This window comes from Corvus moneduloides, chromosome 8 (assembly GCF_009650955.1).
Source record: "Corvus moneduloides isolate bCorMon1 chromosome 8, bCorMon1.pri, whole genome shotgun sequence".
Classification (NCBI taxonomy): domain Eukaryota; kingdom Metazoa; phylum Chordata; class Aves; order Passeriformes; family Corvidae; genus Corvus; species Corvus moneduloides.
The window spans coordinates 33,255,740-33,275,535 of NC_045483.1; the positions used below are offsets into that span (position 1 = coordinate 33,255,740).

General features: G+C 50.8%; 1 protein-coding gene across 18 annotated transcripts in view; it reads right to left on the reverse strand.

Moving 5' to 3' along the window:
- The window catches only part of CDH23 (cadherin related 23), a 183,203-nt gene that overhangs the window by 66,078 nt on the left and 97,329 nt on the right, over nucleotides 1-19,796 (reverse strand). For all 18 annotated transcript variants that reach the window (XM_032116144.1, XM_032116145.1, XM_032116136.1 and 15 more), the window contains 3 exons: nucleotides 18,883-19,071; nucleotides 10,728-10,877; nucleotides 9,771-9,929 (listed from right to left, as the gene is read on the reverse strand). In XM_032116144.1, the coding sequence (XP_031972035.1) occupies nucleotides 9,771-9,929; nucleotides 10,728-10,877; nucleotides 18,883-19,071 (498 nt within the window). The remainder of the gene's footprint in view (nucleotides 1-9,770; nucleotides 9,930-10,727; nucleotides 10,878-18,882; nucleotides 19,072-19,796) is intronic.

The window sequence follows — 19,796 nt, forward strand, 5'->3', positions numbered from 1 at the left end:
CACTGGGCCGCGAAAGTGGAATGCAAAACCAATGGAAAAACCTACTTCAAGTTATTATTGAATGACTTTAGTCGGAAAACAGCTCTATTGTCGGCATTGCCCGGCCCGGCCACGTTCTTTCCCAGGCTTTTAAAGAGGCGGCCCGGTGGGAGGCGGCAATCAGGCGCGAGCAGAGCCGGTGGCTGGCCGGCCCTGGAGCCCAGCGGCTCCGGTGATTAGCTGGGAGAGAGGGGGGCGGGAGCGGGAGCGGGGAATCCGCCGCTGCCACCACTTCCCCAGCAGCTCCAAACCCTGCCCGGAGCCAAGGAGCTCAATCGGCGCTAATGACCCCAGAGGGCTGCACTGAACCTGGCTGGGGGGGAAAAAATAGTCAATCAACCCCCCTGGGAATGGCAGAGCTTTTCCCCACCTCTTCTGCTAGCCACCAGGGAAAACAAGAGCCTCCCTGATTGTGTTTTATAACAGCAGCCCCTGCAACACCAGCTCCACTCCAGCAAGGTTAACACTTGCCTGGGCAGCCATGATTTAGCGGGCAGTGATTTACTGTAGCCAGGCTGTTGGAATGACTGGAGACAGGGCTTTAAAACACCAGGTGACAGAAGATGGGCCCAAAAGTGAAATAAACAGGCTTTACCAGCGTGGGTTTTCACTGGTGACACCCAAGACCATTTAAATGCCCACCTCGGTGGGTTTTACTGGAGCTGGGTGCAAGTCCTCCACTAATGAACCGCAGTGATTTCATATTCTCCTGTTGTCCCCCTAAACGGCAAGTGGCACATCTGAGCGATTAAATAACCCCACAACTGCCTGGCTTGACATCTCAATCACTTTGCTGTTGGGTCTCTAATGAATTTTACAGCCCAGCAAAATGGAAGAAATCATGGTCAAAGTCTGGTGGAAGAAATATAAATCCTCAATGATCTCTAAAGTGTTTGCAAGAGCTCTGGGAAGCCAGTCATGCCACCCACCATCTGCAACTCCACCTCATCCAGGAGAGAGGCCCAGCAGGCAGAGGGGGGATAAAAACAAAGGAGGAGGGATGAGCTGTACAAGTCCTTGCCAGGAGATGGACATGAACATGTTGCATCCCAGCCTGGAGAAAGGGAATGGCAAAGCCCAGCTGATTTGCACATCTAATGGCTCCCGAATGCCCAGCTCAGGTAAATTACCCTCCCCTTCACACCCAAGGTCAGCCTGTCAGCAGCACCAGGGGCAGCTCAAGGTCATCTGTCCAGGGGTGACATCGTAACAGCGTCACTCAGCCAACAGCATCCACTGGGTGCTGATTCCCATGGGAGCCTTTTGCTCGAGGAAACACAGCCTTGGATGCTTTGGGAGAGATGTGGGGGCTGAGGGCAGCTTCAAAAACAGATTAAAATCCCAGGAGTGTTGGCTCTATTGGAACTTTGCAGGTGTAAAAGCATGAGGAGTCTGGGAGAGGATGTATCAAGGTGAAGACAGCGATGGCCCTAAAGAACTGTTGAGAAGGAAGTGTGAGGACAGGGTGTTCACATGGCAAAGAGCATCACCTTGGAAAAATTCTCCCTTGAACTCCCAGCCACATCCCAAATCGCCAGGCAAAGCCAGCAGCAAAGGAAAACCACCCAACCCTGTCTCCTGCTGGGAACACTGGGAGGCATGGGGGGGAATCCTGCTGCCTGGTTTGTGCTTTGCATGATGCAATTTGGACAGGAGCAGGTCTGCATTTGCTCCCTGATTTTCTTTCCCATCTCACGAGCTGAATTGTTGGGGTTTTTTTCTTTTTTTTTGGTTGGGCAGGGGGAAGGGGCCAGGCTGTGATTTTGTTTTGTTTTCCTGCCTCCTGCTCTCACTTTGCATTTTTCCTGACAGCTCCATCAGGACAGCGAGCGGCTGCACAAGCTGCAATAAGTGTCTCTCTCTCTCTCCACAGCGCTTGGGCTGTCATGATTCCCATTCCACCCCATTTCGGTCTCACGGATTGATATTTAGATTAAAGAGATAAACACAGCCAAAGAGCACTGGGCCCTGACAGAAAGATGAGGACTTCAGATCTGTCAATCATGCCTGGTAACTCCCTCCTCCCCTTCCCTTTATTTACAGAGCTAGCTTGATAAGAATATTTAATGGGAACAAGGAGTGCAAGCATATTTTTATACTTGTAAAAACCCAAGGAGCATGCAGGAAGAAGCCAAGCCATTCATGTTTAACTTTCCAGGCAATTTGGAATCGTCTGCTTTGATTATTTAACTCTTTACTGTTTCATGTGTTTGCAGTTTTCCTCTCCTCTTGCAGATAAAGGACTCAATTTTCTTTTAAGCGGTAGGGAAATTGGAAGAGATTTTGTTCTGCTTAAGCACAGCTGGAGACAGAGCACTGGGGAGGGGGGGATTGAGACCAACAAGATCAATTAAGATGCTGACAGGGAGGGAGAGCTGTGTGGGCCACGGGTGGGAAGAAGGGCTGGAAGGAGGTACGAAATCCAGGCTTGAAGGACATCAGAAATGTCCAACTGAGAGTTCTCCAGCCTCCATGAGCTGCTGCTGAGCCATGCTTTCATATTCCCACCAGTGCCCTCTGAATGCCCTCCTGCTTTCTTAGATCCTCTCCCCATGTGTGAGCCTCTGCAACACCCAGGTTGCCCCAGACATTTGGCTGGTAGTCCCCAGTTACCACCACCCTGTCCATTCCTCCTCTGCAGCAAGGACTTTCCCAGACATCTTCCATTCACTTAAAGCAGATGGAAAGGATGGGGCTGGCCTGGGAGTCCTCCCAATGTTTCCCCATCCCGTACTTCCCCAACGCATGCAAGAAGGTAGAGGAGGTGCAAGTTACTCCTAAAGTAGGTGGGGTGGGTAACTCCCTGCAGAGCAGGACATAAACTCAACCCCCTGAGCAAAATATAGAGGGTCAGTCAGCTGAACAAGGTTGAGAAGTCCTGTGCTGTCCTCAAGGTAGCATCAGGGAAAGCTGTCCTGCTGACCACCATGAGATGATGGGCTGCACCATTCTCTGCTCCTAATGCTGGGAGAGCACCCCAGGTGCCACCAAAGGGACAGGGGATGGTTTATCCCACACTGATTCCCCATGGAAGATCCCTTGGTGCCTTTCTATCCATCCATTGATTTGCAAGGTACTTCCCCACCTTGCTCCCTGCCCTCAATGGCTGTGTCCTTCTTCCATGCAACCTTCCCAAAATCAGGAGCAGTGTAGGTTTTCCCTTGATGCTGGTCCACATAGTCACCATCACCATGGGAGAGAGAAACACAGCTCAGGCTGGGTCCCTCACCCACCAGCATCTCAGAGCTGCAGCCTCTACTACTGCCTTTGATCTCCGACTGCTTCTGCCCCTCTGTGTTCATTTCTTCTCCAAGAAAAAGGGGAAGGAAAAGCTTTGGAGATCCCCAAGAAACAACAGAGAGTGACAGCTCCACAGCTGTTGGGGGATAGTGAGTGCCCTTGGCCAAGGGGATGGCAGGATGTAGGGTGGGGTGAATGCTGAAGGCAACCAAAGGAACCCCCAAAGGCTTGCAAAGCCTCATCCCACCCTCCTCAGGACTTGGAGTCGGACAAACCCAGAGGGATGCAACTCTCTGGGCATCCCACAGTTGCTCTGGGCTAGCTGCAAAGCAGCGTGATGGGATGCGGGAGCCCACAGACCACGGCATCATCCCTCCCAAACTCAAAGGCTGATTGCTGATTGGGAAAGTGATTTGCATCCTAAATAGCTGTTTATTGATGTCTGCAACTCTCCTTGCCAGGGTGGGGAAAGTACATTATTACTTTCTTGTTGACTGGCATTTACAGCTGGCTGGAAAGAAGGGGAAAGAAAATCAGGCCGGGATTGATTTTCCCATCCCTGACACGAGGCCAAAGAGAGATCGAAGCAGCAGAAGAAAACTGACAGCTGGGTGGTAAAGGAGAGGAACTTTGCCAACCAAATTAAAGGTTGATTTAATGAGGAGAGTAATGGAAGGTTAATTAGCGCATTTACTTCATTAGGTTCTTACTAACAAGGCTTCTCCTGAGGAAGTGCAGTGGCAGGGAGGGTGAGGATGAGAATCCAGGTGAATGGATATGTTGGGGACGATGTTCAGGGAGGGGACAACCCATGGAGGGTAGGAGAAAGGGACTCCGTAGGAGTGGGAGCCCTCATGTATATATATATACTGAATCCACACACATATGTAAGAATACACAGGCTAATGCATTTGCCAAAAAGACAGGGAGACCATCTCTTCACCTCCTCCATCAAATAATCTGAAAATTTTAATCCAGATTTCATTAAAAAACAGGGAAAATAGTGGGGTTTTTTACACACAAGATCGCCTTAGAGATTCAGGTTATCAAGCCCCAAGGGAACACAGTGCTTATTTTACCTGCCTTGCCACATATCACAAGATACAGAAAATCATTCCTGTGCCAAAATCAATGCCTGTTGGTTGATTCAGGCACCACAGTTTATAATCTGAGGGCTGTTGGAGATGCTCACACTATTCCTGAGGGTCTCCAAAAGATAACTCTGGAAAGCCCGCTAGCAGCTTGCCCGAAAGTATAGTGTGTGTGAATACTTAGAGCTCTGAAAAGTCTCCACATCCCTTTCAGACTTCTTGAGGGTGGTTGTTGTGAGGAGAAACCCAATCCCATTTCAGAGGCGTTTCAGGGTAAGACAAGGCAGAGAGCATAACCTCACAGGGATGTGGGAGGAGGAGATCCCACAGAGAAGGAAGTCATTAACTCAGAGAGGATTTGGGACAAATAGTTACACAAACCATCCCAGAGAGGTGTAGAAGTGATTTCCAAAGCATGGCTCATCTGATCCATACCTGATCTGGCTGGAGTCAGGAAGAGCTGGCAGGAGAGGATCAGGAACAGCAGAGGGTAATGCCTGCTGGGAGATGCTTGTGTGGGGCCTGAAGGAGGGCAAGTGGGCAACTCATTCCCTGCAAGCCCCTCTGTGTCTCCCTGTCTTCATCCCAGCCATTTTCCAGGGCAGGAGAGCAGGAAGGGGGCAGGCAGCACCCCCCAGCTCACTGCTGCTTGCCAGCCAGTTGATGAGCCCACAGCCACTGATCCCAGCCTGTGCAGCCAAGCCAGACCAGGGCAAATAAAGCAGAGAGGAGGGATCACGGAGCTAGGATTACTTTCCACACTTCCCTGGAGAACCATTTTTCTCCAGACCCTTCAAGGCAAATCAAATGCATTGTTGTGTTAAAAACAAGTTACTCTTGGTTTGTTTGGGCTTTAATGATTTTGGTTATCGGAGCTTTTCAGGAGGACTTTGCTGTGCAGATCTGTAGTGTACGAGGAGCTTAAGATCTCCCGCCTCTTAATTCCCGCCTCCTGCTGCGTTGTCTTAGGCCCCTTCCCCATTCTCCAGGTCTAGCACATATATCAGCAACTGGAGCATGGCTTTTGGAGGCCCTTGGCAGCTGCTGGCAAAGCAGCAGTGTCGGAGGGCAGGTCTGGAGGGACATTGTGCTCTCTGCTGTCACACCCTGCAGCTTTGCAGTGAGGCAGAAGCCTGAGATGGCACAGGCTCAGTGTGAACACAGGTTGGCACCTGAGCTTCCCAGCCAAGCATCACCCAAGGGACAGGAGGGGATGCTGGGCTGAACTCCCCCTCCTCTCCCTGTTGGAGGGAGCTCACTGGAAGCTGGGCTGGGTCTTGATGACCCCAGAAACAAGGCCATGTTTATGTAGCTTCTTCCACCCAAAAAAAGCTTCCCAGCTGAAAGCTCCATCCTGCTCTCTCTGTGGGGCAAGGTGTCACAGAAGAGCTCCTCAGGGGAGCCCCACCAGAGCAAGCCCGGGGCACTGCTTCCAAACGCTCCAGGCATAGGAGAGGAAGGAGCAGAGACCTGGGCAACAATGTCTGATGCCAGACCAGCATCAGTCCCCTTCACAGCCCCTGGGCATGGGGCCCTCAGACTTCCCTTTCTTCTCCTGTTCCAGCTGAGGTGCTAAAGGAGGGCTTGTGAAGCAGTGACACCACAGCTGCTGGCAATGAGGCGGCCTGGAGCAGGATGGAGAGTAACAGGTTTTCCTGCCTCTGGACTCAAGGACCTGAGGATTAGCAGAAGGTGTCCCTGCCCACAGCACTGGAGCTGGAATTAGATGATCTTTAAGGTGCCTGCCAACCCAAAGCATTCTATGGCTCTGATCACAGCTACAGCTGGACACAGCCACTCATCCCCCCTAGCAGGGTCCTTCCCCAGAGCTTCCTACCACAGAGCCTCGAGTCCCCTGCCCCGAGCCACAGCAGGCACCACACCTCACCGCACCTCTGCAGGGTCTATCCTTCAGCCTGCTCCTGCTATTAAGAAAGCCAGCACCCACCAAAAGCCACCAGGCACCAGGCAGGCAGGACCTGGTGGGGGTATCAGATCCCCAGTTAATTCAGGGTGCAGTGTATGTTCTTGCTGCCTCGTTCCTGGAAGGCATGAAGTTATACTGGCTGCTGGTTGCTCAAGAAGTGTGAAATTCTTTCTCTGACCTTTTCTGTTATGTTATTAAAAGGCTTCATGGCCAGTTGTTTCAGTAAAAAAAATAGTATTTCAATATCTGCTGGTAGCTGGGGCAGAACTGGCCCATCTCTTCAGGCTGAGCTCTGCTCACCTCCCTGCTTTGCTCCAGCCTCACAGAAGCTGTTTGCTGCTGTGTGGGACCTCCAAGCCTTTCCAGCCTGCCTTTCCTGGCACAGCAGTCTGGGGCATGGAAAAAATGAAGTTTGCATGGAGAGAGGTCTCTAACAACTGCAGAGCCCTGGACAGCCTGCTTGTTCAGTCATCATGGACATGCGATGGACACATAACTCCAAACAACCACAATTTACGTGACCTGGAAACTTTGGCTGGAGTAAGGAGCCTTTCACACTGGTCTCTGCAAAAGCAGGAATCTCTGGCCTAAGGGGATTATCACATGTATAAACAATCATGGAATCATTAAGGCCGGAAAAGGCCTCTGAGATCATCAAGTCCAACCATGAACCCAGCATTGCCAAGCTCACCATGCACCCATGGCCCTAAACACCATGTCTATGTGTTTTTTGAACACTTCCAAGGATGGTGTCCCCACCACTTCCCTGGGCAGCCTGTTCCAATGCCTGACCACCCTTTTCACTGAAGAAGTTTTTCCTAATATCCAATGTAAACCTCCCCTGGCACAACTTGAGGCTGTTTCCTCTTGTCCTGTCATTGTCTAACTGAGAAGAGAGCCCAACCCCCACCTGGGTGCCCCCTCCTGTCAGGGAGTTGTGCAGAGCCAGAAGGTCCCCCTGAGCATCCTTTTCTCCAGGCTGAGCCTCCCCAGTTCCCTCAGTTGGTCCTCATGTTCCAAGAGCATGGAGGCAGGAGAGTGCCCTGGGGTACATTGTGGGCCCCCTGTACAGGGCAGGAGCTGTTCCTACAGAGCCTGGACTCTCCAGATGTTCTTGTGCAAGCAAATGACCACCTGAGTCTAAACAATAAATGCCTTTCAGGGACAGAATTAAACAGACAGATGGATGGATAGGGAGATGGAGGGAATGCTAAGCAGAGAGCAAACAAAATCTTAGAGGGTGAACAAGGTTGTGCCATGCGAGGGAAGAGGCTGAGGTTTGACCAGGAATCCACGGATCCGAGCCCACGCATCCCTGGGCAAAGGGAAAGAGGCAGGGAGTGGAGAGCAGGCAGCAGCTCTGGGTCCCCGCTGGGTGCCTGCACTTGGGGTTGTTTTACAGTTGATTTATACGTGTAACAGGCAATGCTTCTCTGCTGTCACTGACATTAGGAGCTGAAATGCTGTAGAAACAAATGGCCATTTGTCACTGCAAATGAAGTCTACTTGCTCCTTCCTTTTGCCTTTCCATTTCAGCTGGCCAAGCTGAGGGCAGCCTGGAGAGGGTGGCATTGAGGAGAGCTTTTCCCCTCGCCTACACACACCCCATCAGGCACAGCCAAGGGGGGACAGCCAGGATGCACTCACTGGAAGATGGGCAAACAGCCCGGGGACTTTTGGGCTGTTGGGAGCAACTTGTCCTCCTTCCCCAGAACATTGGGCTAGGCAAAAGATCAGCGACCTCCCCTTGCCTCAGCTCCCGTGGTTTTAGCTGCTTGTCTTCCTGCCAGGAAGGTGCTGCAGGCACTGCTCTGTCCTGCCAGCTGTGCCTGGCCATCTCCAGCAGCAGCTGGCACGAAGCCTCCTGCCACCCTTCAGCAACCACTCACCCAGCCCACGCACTCCCCTGTTCATCCCAATCCCACAAGCCACCTGAGTTATCCTTAGCACCCTGAACCCCACTGTCTCTCCAAACGTGCACTTATTTGCGCAAAGAAACACAAAAAGGGCAGCCAGCAGAAGTCTCCTTTCATGAGGATGTCATCTAGCAGCCATCAAAGAAGTGGGCATGCCATGTGGCTGGCCAGGCTTTCTCCAAAACCCCATCCCTAATGCCTATGCGTCAACATCCAGGAAGACTTCTCGAGCAAGTGGAAAAGAAGGAAGAAAAGGAAAGGAGGAATTTATTAGCAAGGAAACCAGGCTTTTTTTCTGCAGCATGTGGGACAGGTGGAGAGACATGGCGCAAATGGGCAGCGACCAGAGGGCTGCAGCTCAAAGGCAAGCGGCCGCAGCAGGAGGAGCTGGTACTTTATGAGGGTTGTTAAAAGTTTGGGATCAGCTGGGAGGGCAATTTGGATTTCAGTGCTAATTGCATCCATTCTGATTTATCATAGAAGATTCAACTCCTGGCATTTTGCGTTCGCTCTGAAATGCTGGCATAGCTGGAAGTTGGGGAAAGAGGAGACGCAGTAACAATCTCATTGTTTAGTGTCTGATGGCCTGACTAGCTAAGCATCTGCTTGAAATATTAATAACTGTCAGATGGGAACAGCTCGGGGGCTCTATACAGTTTCACACCATCTGTTTGTAAAGTAAACACACTTACACATAGGCACATACACCCAACTCCTTTGTCCAGGCTTTTATCCTCTGAGTGGGCATTCCTGCACAGATGGGAGACCAGGGGCTGTGCCTCGGGAGAGCAGGGGGACAAGGAGGGGGCAGGAGGGCAGCTGGAGGAAATTCATTGGAGAGGGAGCCAAGCAAACTCATTGATGACTAATGGTAGTGGTAGTGACACACCCAAAGTGTAGCGGGGGTTTGGTGCTCCCTGCTGTGATGTTCCCCATCCCAAAGGGGCTTTGATGGCTATTCCAATCGTATTTCAGCACAGGGTTTTGTTGTGGTTCTTGCTCCGCCCCACACTGGCACTGACATCGCTCTCATGCACCAGGAAATGTGTCTTCTCCATGAGGATTCCAACCAACCCACAGAGGAGGAAACGAGCCCTATGGAAACGCCCCCTGCTATCACCACCACCTCTGCCTGCCTCTGTTCGGCTGCCAGCCATGTAATACCATGCTCTGCTAAACAGAGCCATTCCCCTCCTTTTCCATCCTTCGCCCTTTTAATGGCTTGACCGACCTCGGTTTGGTTGAGGAAGATGATGCTTCCAAAGAGAGCAGTGAGAAAAGCCACACCAGGGGGACCGTGACCACTGGGATCAGTATCTGCAGATGAAATGCAGTGCAGGACTCTCTTTGAATTCCTGGTAAGGTAGGAAACACATGCACATCTCCCAGAGAACAGGAAAGGTCAAGGCATCTGCTCCAAAAGCCCGTGAGAAGGCTACACCCCACCACCAGCATCTCCTAATGCTCCCTTCCCAGGCTACCGCTTGGTGAGGGACACCACAGAGCCAACACATGTGCCAAGGACTCAGCAAAGGGAGCTGGGATGCTCCTACTCACGTGGACCTGGAGGACAGTGGTGCCCACGGTGGCGTTCTCGAAGAGGCTGACATTGTAGAGGACCTTGCTGAACACGGGCCGGTTGTCGTTCTCGTTGATGAGGTTGATTTTCACCCGTGCAAAGCCGACGTGGTCCGGGATGCTCTCATTTGCGAAGAGCTGAGCAAAACGGGAAGGCAAGGGGAGGGTTGGAGACACTGGGAAGCTTGGGAGAGTTGCCTATCCTTCTTTAGTGGAGAAAACAAGGCTCTCCTCAGCTCCCTCACCAGCTGAGCCAGCTCAAGACAAACCACCAACAAAGCTGGAGCAGGAGGATGCAGAGGGTTTTGGCACCTGATAGGTGCTCTTACAACGAAGTTTTATGCTCTGTGAAGCTTTTATGGCCCTTCTCTGTTTAAGCTCTTGCAGCTGAGCCTTTGGATGTTGGAAAGAGAAAGTGCAGAGCAGATCTCTTCCCCACCTCCTTCTTTTTTATAATTTCCCATTTTTTGGCTGTTTTGTAGTGTTCTGCTGTTTCATAGCGGGGATTATCATAGAATGGCTTGGGTTGGGAGGGACCTTTAACGGCCAGCTATTCCAACCCCCTGCCATGGGCAGGGACATCTTCCACTAGACCACGTTGCTCAGAGCCCCATCCAACTTGACCCTGAGTATTTCCAGCAATGGGACATCCACTGCCTCTATGGGTAACCATAGAGGTAACCATATGGGTTATGCTGTTCCAGCGTTTCACCACCCCCATGGAAAAAACCTTCTTCCTTACACCTAATTTAAATCAACCATCAAAAGCCATCCCCCCTTGTCCTATTTCAACAGGCCTGGCTGAAAAATTTGACCCCATCTTTCTCCTAGGCCCTCTTCAAATACTGGACGAGAGAGAGGAAGATGGTTAATGGTCACTCCTAGGTCACACTGAAAACCATGGCCGTCCCACAGAGCCCAGGGGTGCAACCTTACCGAAAATTCATAGCGAGGAATGGTCTCGAAGTCCAGCGGCACTGCCACGCGGACACGGATGTCTGCCTTCCCCTGGATGGAGGTCGGCGAGATGATGAAGTGGTTGGAGTTGTTGCCCACCAGGTAAACCTCAAAAACACTGTTGGGTCCCTGGGAAGAGAAAGAGCTAGGCTGGTGTTTTATACAAAATCCACATGCACATGAGAGGATCATCCCAGGGATGACCCCGCACAGCACACAGAGGAGAAGTCCCTTTTGCTGGTTGAAGGTTCACACACCACACAGGGTGTCACACACTGGGATTTCACTGCCTCGGGGGGGGCACAGCGTGGGTGCCTCTCTCATGCAGAAGGCTCTTTCCAGTAAGGCAGCTCAAACTGGGAACTGGAAAAACTCCTCCTCTTCCAAGCTCCTCCTCTTGCAAAGCAGCAAGGCCACCAACACACCGGTAACTTTCAGAGCCGTGCCCTGATCACGGCCCTCTTGCCAGAGCACGGCCCAGCAGAGCACACGAAAAGCAAGCTCAGAAGCTGCCAGAGATGAATTTCCAATTTTCCCTGGATGACCTCCCTCCTATCAGAAAAAGTGGCCAATTAAATGCACGAAGGGGCGCTAATAGCAAAAGCTGCCTAAGTGTGACCGCTGAGAGTGGGTGACATGAGCAGAATCTCTGCCTTGCCCTTCTCCTCGCACACCTCCATGCAATTGGTGGAGCTGAGGACACACTGAGCATCTCCCAGTGGAGCCCCACAGCAGGAGCAAGCCTCAAGGGTACCCACAGAACCACACAAGGGCACCCAGTGTCTCAAGAGCCCAGCAGTGCTCTGCTGGTGGATGGTGGGAGCATCTCAGGGTAGATTGGCACCTTCCACGAGCTGTTTTAGTGCCAAACTAGGAAGTGAGGGATGCCCCCGACACCTCAGACACACCCCTGGGAGGGAGGGAGCAGAGGATACAGAGAATGGCAGAAGGAAGCATTACTTCCCAAGCGGTTTTGTACCCTATTCTCAAGGACGTTGATTTACAACAAATGACCATTTTCCACTAGTGACAAAAAGCTGCTTCATTGAGGAATTTCTGCCTGTCTCTGCTGCCGAGCCCTCAGGATCTCTCCCAGGGCCTGTGCCGTCCCTGCAGTACACGAAAGCACCTTTTGTGGCAGCAAGATGCGAGGGATTTTCTTGGAAGCCAGAGAAGAGCGAGTTTGTTGGAGGCATGAGATAAAAGTTGAAACATCAAAAGAAATCCAAGTATTTGCAGGAAGAGAGTCAGGTGGATTAATTCCCCTCTAGCTGGGGAAGGAGATCAGCTCCAGGTACCCACTATCCATAATTAGCAGCCCCTCAAGTGCCTTAGTCTCCCCATGTGAGGTCTGGAGAAGGGGGATACAGCTGCCTCTCGGGAGGGCTGCTGCGAGCTGCCATTTATATATTTATTCAGTTATTTATTTTTTTGCCTCGGCCCCCATGCTGCTTTCCTTGCTCCTGGTTCCCGGAGCTTGCGAGCCCCCTGCAGATGCCTGAAAGCAAATCTGAATATTTAAATTGTTATCAGCTGCCCAGCAGAAGGGCCTGGCTAAGCCCAGCTCACAGCAAGGACCCCCCACTCCAGAGGAAGCCACAGGGAGCTGCTTACATTTCCCTCACCCCTCCCTACCTGCTCTTGCCACCCAGAGCAAACAATGGATTTGAAATGTGATTGGGAAGAGGAAAAACAAGCTGCATCTCCGGGCTCTCAAAGGTCCTGGTGTGCAGTGATCACAGCCAAGCATCATTTCCTTGCAGTGCCAAGGATGAGGATGAGGATGTTATCAGCGACCTGCTTTACGTGCTCATTCCCCTCTCCATCCCCTGACCTCCCAGCTCCTGCACAGCTCGAGTTTTTCCCCCACCACTGCAAAAAACCTGAGTCCTTTGCCTTCCTTTAGAGCCACAAATTAAGGAGCAGCCTGCCAAAGCTCAGCAACCTTACAATAATAAACCTGTCTCCTTCCAAAACAAACCGATCCATAAAAAACAGGTATTGGAGGGAAGTTTGCTATTGCCCAATGCTGGGATGCAGCCACACATTTTCCAGCTCCTCTCATCCCACGCCAGCACTCGGAGCTCGCCCTCGCTGTGGCTCGAGGCTGCTGCCTGCTGCCTCCTTCCCGGCAATCAAATCTCTCAGCCAGTGCCGCAACCAACAGAAATTTCATGTCAATTCAGCTAAAAGACAATTGGAGCTGCAGTTGGGCATAATTACAGCTTTGTTCTCCACGTGTGTATTCCTCGGAGCGTGTAATCAGAGCTGCGCTGCGGCCCCGCTGCCACATCAACCGCACACCCATACCCTGCTTCCAAAAAAGCCACCACTGGCTGATCACGCGGCATTTTTGGACAATTTGTGACAGGCCCGTTTGCCAGCCCCATGTGCCTGATATCCCTCTGAAATTCCAGGGGGAGAACCCTAGGCACAGGTGGGACTGGCAGGTAAGGGCAAAAGCTCAGGTGTGAGTTGCCAGCAGGTGGGTACAGGTATCACTGCAGAGGTCTGAAGCTTCGGGTTGGACGCACTCATGCACCTGCTGTGAATCATGCCCAAAAATCTGCTCTCCCAGCTTGCAATGCACACTCGCATGGCAGAGCTCACCAAGAATCGGGAAACTCCTTCTCCCATCAGGAGGCTGAGGCAGCCACATCAGCTGTTTCAGCTGAGACTGAGGATGGATCATCATTTTTATTGCTGCTTTTTCACCCACTTTCACCTGCTGGCTTCATCCATCACTTCTGCTCCCACCCAGCCCCTTCTTCATGGGAGCACACCCGGAAATGTTTCAGGAATTATTCCACCTTCCAGCAGTCACAGCAAATATTTAGCATCACTTACCAAGGGCTACAGAAGAAAACAAATTAAAAAAATATAATCCAAATCCCTAGACAAGCAGACAACCCTTCCTCAACCACACTATTCCCTGAGGTGCGTGGGTAGGTTGATTTCCTGCAGTCATTTTCAGCACAAAGTGAACTAGATTTGGAAAAAGCAGCCTGGGAATCCTCAGTTTTGTTCTTTTCACGCTGCCTCAGTACAGGTCTGCCTTTGGGTCCCTCGGTGCAATTTGCTTTCCCTGCCTTCCTGAAGCACAAAGTCCAGTGCAACCCCAGCTTTCCTCCCAGTCACTTTCTAGGCATGGGCTATTACCTACAACAAGCTATGGAGGTTTTAATATTCCTCATTCTGGGAAGTCTACAAAGAAAGGAAAGAGGTGAGAGTTCAGGAGTGGAGGTGAAGGAAGGGGGAAGAAGAAATTGGTGTTTTTTTGAGAGCAATTAGTGCCTTTTTGTTGGGCTTGGATAACTTACACCTGGTTCTAGTGAGTCACACACAAATAAAGCTTAATCCCTGCTTTGAGAAGACAAGATACGAAGGGGGTTATTCCCTATGCCCATTTCAAAGCATTTAACTTAGAACAGCCCTCTTGGTGTTGCCTGCCTCTCTCCCACGGCCCAGCCAGCTTGGACTCCCAGCACCCCTCTCCCACCCAGTGCCAGTAACCCTTTTGAGGGCTCACTGGGCACTGGCGCTTGTCCCCTGCATCCCTAAGGAACTCACTGGGCTGGCGGGCAATGCAGGATGCCTGGAGCAAAATGCTCCCCGACCCTTCTGATCCTCCTCCCCATGCCAACAGCCCTATTCTCCCATCTTTTTGTCCATCCTAAGTGTCAGTCCTTGCCCGTTCCCTCCCTCCTGGAGGAGTTTTCTCCTTCCCCGCTCTCCCCAGGTTATCTGCTGAATTCCACACACGCCTGCACAGACGGGATCAATCCGAGGCTGCCTCGCCTTCAGCTTATCTCTGCTCCAAATGATTGATTTTCCCTCTTTAAGGGTAATTTGCTGGTGAATTCCATGTATTGCAAAAACCCCTGTGAAATCTAATTCAGCCCGACTGGCAGCTGGCACTTTTGGGAGAGAATACTTGTGCGCCGTCAATTCCCCTTTACAGTTTCTTGCCATGTAGATCATATTTATAGTGCTTGTGCCTGTCATATGCATATATATGCCCTGGATGATTCATATATTGCCACCTGCACATGCATGGGCACACAGGATATCCTGATGGGGGTCACTGGTGGAGCTCTGTGCAACAAAGAGAGCATATTCCCATGGCCCAGATTTTCCTTGTTTTAAATTCCCCATTTACCTTCCTCGATATGCTTATTTTAGAGAATTGTTTCAAAATGATTTTGAAATGTCAGGCCATCATAGTGGTGCTTCAGACAGCCTCTGCCCTTTTCTTCCTCTTCACTCAACTGTGTCGAGGAAAATGAAGTGGAAGTCATGGTGAGAGAGCTGGTTTCCCAGGCATGCCCTGGGAGAGCAGGCTGCTGCTCCCCTTAACATGCATCCATGGATCTTGGAGCCACAGGAAGTGGGGGATGACCGGAAGGATACCCTGCCCCTTTTCCTGGATGGCCAAACCCTTGCCTTCTCCCTGTGACCAAGCCACCAGGTATAGAACACCAGCATATCCAAAAAGGACATCCATGTCCTCCAAATCAGCCAGCCCAGGAGCAGATGAGCCCTCTGAATTATCACCAACCTGTTCCACAGCTCAGGGCTCCAGTTCTCAACCTGGAAACAAACCTTGCTGTAAAAGCAGGTAAGTCAATGCTTTAATCTTCTGCCTCATACACAGGATTTATTCCTCCCTGCTGAACTACCACAATGTGAATGAGAGGAGAACCCAACCACAGCCCGGGGGTGACCAGTTGAGTGTAGGCTCAGTCTAAACACTGGGGAACTTCAATGGATTTTCATAAACAGCTCTTGAATGGCTTGGGAAAGCTGTTCAAGGGTCTGCTCTCTATCTGGCAGGGAGAGGAACTCAGCTGCACAGCAATTAATGCTTTTTTCTCTTCCACTAAGTCCTAGAGAATGCAGAAAGGAAAACCAGCACACCTGGTTGAACACCTCTTGGCTGCACCCCAAATCCACATGTGGGGCCACCTCAGCTCAACCCGGTTGCATCCCTCTTGAGAAGCTCCCCATTCCACCTTGCACCCCCAGCCAGCTCCTCCTGGAGCAAGACCATGGCCACATCTGGGGGATGGAAGCTGGGAGTTTGCAGGGGCTAGACTCCAAGGAAGGGCTTCTCCTTGGAGACACTCACTTGGGTACCTTGTCTGAGAGATTAATGCCAGCCAAGCTGCAGAAAGGCACTTACAACACAGAGGGAAATCCAAGCACAGGCTTTCAGTGTGGTCTTGTGTGCTTCGGAAATGCATTTTTAAGTGCTTTGCTGAATTGTTTAATCTGACTCCTTCCAAAAGCCATCATTTCAGTTTGTGCAAAACACACCAGAAGAAAGAAAGACCAAAAACCCCACAGTTAAAAAAGGCTGTGTGGGCCTTGTTATGAAAAACCCTGTTTAACAGCCTTGGCAGCCCACACGGTATGTTTTAAAGGCCCAGCTCTACAAAGGCACAATGACAGGAAGGCTCCCCAAAACCACCCAGCGCCACAGGACTCCTGCACGGAGCAAGGTCCAGGCGTGGGCTACTCCATCCAAGCAGGACCTCAACAAGCTGGAGCGCTGAAGGAGCAGTGCCTGAATTTTCTGGAGGGGCCAGAACAAGGCTGGGGGGCTTGGCTCAGGAAAGAAACCAATCTGCCAAGGGACTCTCCCAGGACTTCATGACATAAGTTGGGAGGCAGGAGACAAACTCGAGCAAAGTGATCTTCCCAAAGACTCCAGTTTTGATCTCCCATGTCTCAACCCATCTGCTCTCATTTATTTCTCTCTTTGCTTTCCCTGGAGATGTGCATAATTCTCTTCTTGTTTCCCTCTGCCCCTTACACAAATGAGTCGTGTCATCTCCAGCATGAAGCTAGTGCTGCCAGAATAGCTTCTGTCAGCCACGTCCTCAGTCACATCCCTGCCTGAAGACCTAGGTCCTTGCCAAGACATCCTCCCACCCCTGCATCCACGGAAAGATGAGAGAGCCCGGTGCCACCTCAGCTACCTCAAATCCAGATGGTTTGTAAAACCCTCACAGCTCTCACGGGGTACTTGAGCATCCAAAATATCACTGTCAGGCAACTATCTAACCTTTCTTTAGTTTTTTCACTGAAAGTTGATGGGTCTTCAGAGTTCTAGAAATACTTCTCTGGGAAGCAGTGTTGGCTGTAGGTGCAGTCCTACTTCTATCTCACACACATCTTTTTCACAACCCGGGCATCTTCTCCCCATTTTTCCCCCCAAAGTGCTACCTTGATGGTTAACCCAGTTGCAAGCATCCATGAGAGGAAATAAGGAAGATCCATTGCAGGATAATGCAGAAAAAAAGTAACCAATTGCTTGTAACTTTTCTCTCTCCAGATATTCCAAGAATCAGCTCTCCTCTGCTTCTTATCAGTGAAAATAATGCCATGGTCAAAGCAATCTGTGCTAATATGATGGTCTCTGAAGACGTGTACAGTAAAACTCCTTCAGACTCCCTCAGCACAAGAGATCCTCTCTCAGCAGTTTTAAAAATCTCAGCCAATTCTTTTGGGGAAATCTCAGGAAGTTAAAGAAATACATCAAAAGAACAGCATCTATTTTTTGCTGGTGCGATGTGGAAGGCAAGGCTATTTTTTATTCTCCCATTTTAAAATTAGCAAGGCTGAAAAGTGAATTCTTGAATGGGAGTCACTCCAATAAAATGAGCTTTTAACCAGAAATAATGACAGATCCTTCATCCTGGTGGCACAAACAGAAGTGTTACAATGCCCTTCAAGAATGGATCTGCTGACATCTCTCATAAAGCATGACAGCATCTCTATTCAGAAACTATCCTAAGCATCTGTCATATTCATATCTTCTTTATTAGCAATTGACATTTTCAAGAAAAAACAGTCTCTTTATCTGCTTAATAGCTCATCTGCACCTCTTCAGGCTGAACTCATAACTCCTGTATGGTGACATCATGTCACCAGTAGATTATTAGTTCTGTGTCATAATCACTTCAGATGAAAAAAAATGGGATTTCTGGGTGGCTTGATGAGACGGGGTGAACTCCACCCCGGGCTAGGAAACAGCAAGTATATCTTCTGAGTCACAAAAGGCATCTGAAAAGATGCACATTTTAACTGACCCACTGGGATTTTGGGGGCTGGGGAGGATGTTTTGTTTCCCATTACCTGAAGCATCAGGAAAACACCCTGATGATGTTTTGCCATGATGCTGGATGGAGCTCTGAACCACCTGGTCTAATGGAAGGTGTCCCTGCCTGTGGCAGGGGGGTTGGAACGAGATGATCTTTCAGGTCCTTTCCAACCCAAACCATTCTACGATGCCATTTATTCTGACAAATCCTCTCCCCTCATCTCCTGCTCAGCCTGAAGAAGAATGGGAACAGCAGGAGCCTGCAGGCAGAGCCTTTCCAAGGGATTTTGGACAGCTCACCATGAGGTGTCAGCACTGCTTTGGAGCAGACACCCGGCAGCATGGCAGGGCTGGGGGGGGACCAGCACACAGGAGCAGCCAGACGTGAACTGCACAAGTCAAATAATCAGAGTAATTGAAGGCTGGGAGCCCAAGGCTGGAAAACAGGCTGCAATCCCTAACACGGCACGGATCGGCGCGTGACAAATAGGAGCTCCACTGACACGTGGGAGGAACAAGCCTCCAACGCTCCTGGCTTGTTTGCAGTGATGAACTGGTATCCCAGTCCTCCCCATGCTGATGGGCATCCCTTACCTCCTCTGTGACAGCAGCAGCACCTCTCCCTCAGCAGCCGGGGCAGAGAGCTTGGGGCTCCTGTCTTCCCTGTCCCTGGCAGGTCCCCTGGGGGCCCAGAAGAAAAACTCCTTTGCTAAACCAGACTGGCAATGCACTGCCTGACAAGAGCCCTCAGAAGCAGGCGGGGATCAGCCTCCCAGACAATCCTATTTTCTGGCTCTCAGGGGCTGTATAGTCCTGGCTGCATTAGAGCTTGTGCCATGCCTGCACCCTGGGGAGGGAAACTGGACTTGGGGTACACAAGCAAACAGAGCAATGGCAGCGGTAAGAACTGAAAAAGTGGATGTTGGGACAGAACCATGCACTTCATCACAGGTTCCTCGGCGACTTCTCCCCTGCACAGCCCAAAACCAAACCAGTGCTAGCCCGCAAAGGAGGGACAGGATACCTCACCTCATCCTTGTCCTGCACCTGGATGAAGAGGGGAAGGGCAAAGCCCACCTGGGCCAGCTCTGGGATGGCCACGCTGTACTCAGAGCTGTTGAACTCGGGAGCATTGTCGTTGACATCAATGACCAGGATGTTGAAGGTGGTGGTGACGCTGGCGTTGGAGGGAGTGCGGTCATCGTTCAGCTCCGTCCCCTGCAAGGAGAGAAAGCAGGGGAGCCTTTATTTTTCAGAAAGAATAAATGTAAAAGAAAGTGCGTATGGTGCATGGTGTGGTGAGAGACACTTGCAGCTTTCTCTTCCTCCACTTTGCCATGGAAGAGTGCCCAGCTGGCTCTGCCATTGTCCCATTAACACACAGAGATGTTGGCCCAGCTCTCCCATCACCCATGCTTTGGTCCCACAATACTCTCACAAAACTTCCCAGGGGTTTAACATTTCCCTTGGGATGGCTGTGGCCAAGTTCTCACTTGCCTCTATCACGCCACAGGTTGGCAGGATCCGGAGTCACAGAAGAACAAGTAGGAGTTTTCTCTGCCACAAGCATTTAAACAAAAATAAATATCCCTTGTGAGATGCAGGGGACAGTCCGCAAAACAAAGGAAGGCTCAATGATCTCTCCTCAGCCATCCCTGGGGATGGGAGCTGACAGTGAACCACACAGGATGCTAAAAAACATAGGGATGGAAAACTAGGGCACCAGAGGAAAAGAAGATTTAGACCTTAAAATAGGTTTGGCAACATGTGTCTAAATACAGAGCTGAGTCATGAGTCCACATCACACCTCTGTCTCAAGAAGGACTTTAGTTCTGCCTTCCCAAAAGGAAAGAGTGCAGATTTTAATGCCAGAGAAGCAAGACTCATGGAACAGCCTTTTCAAGCTGAGTCCCTCCTCTTGTCCTTTGGATAATCTTGCTTTG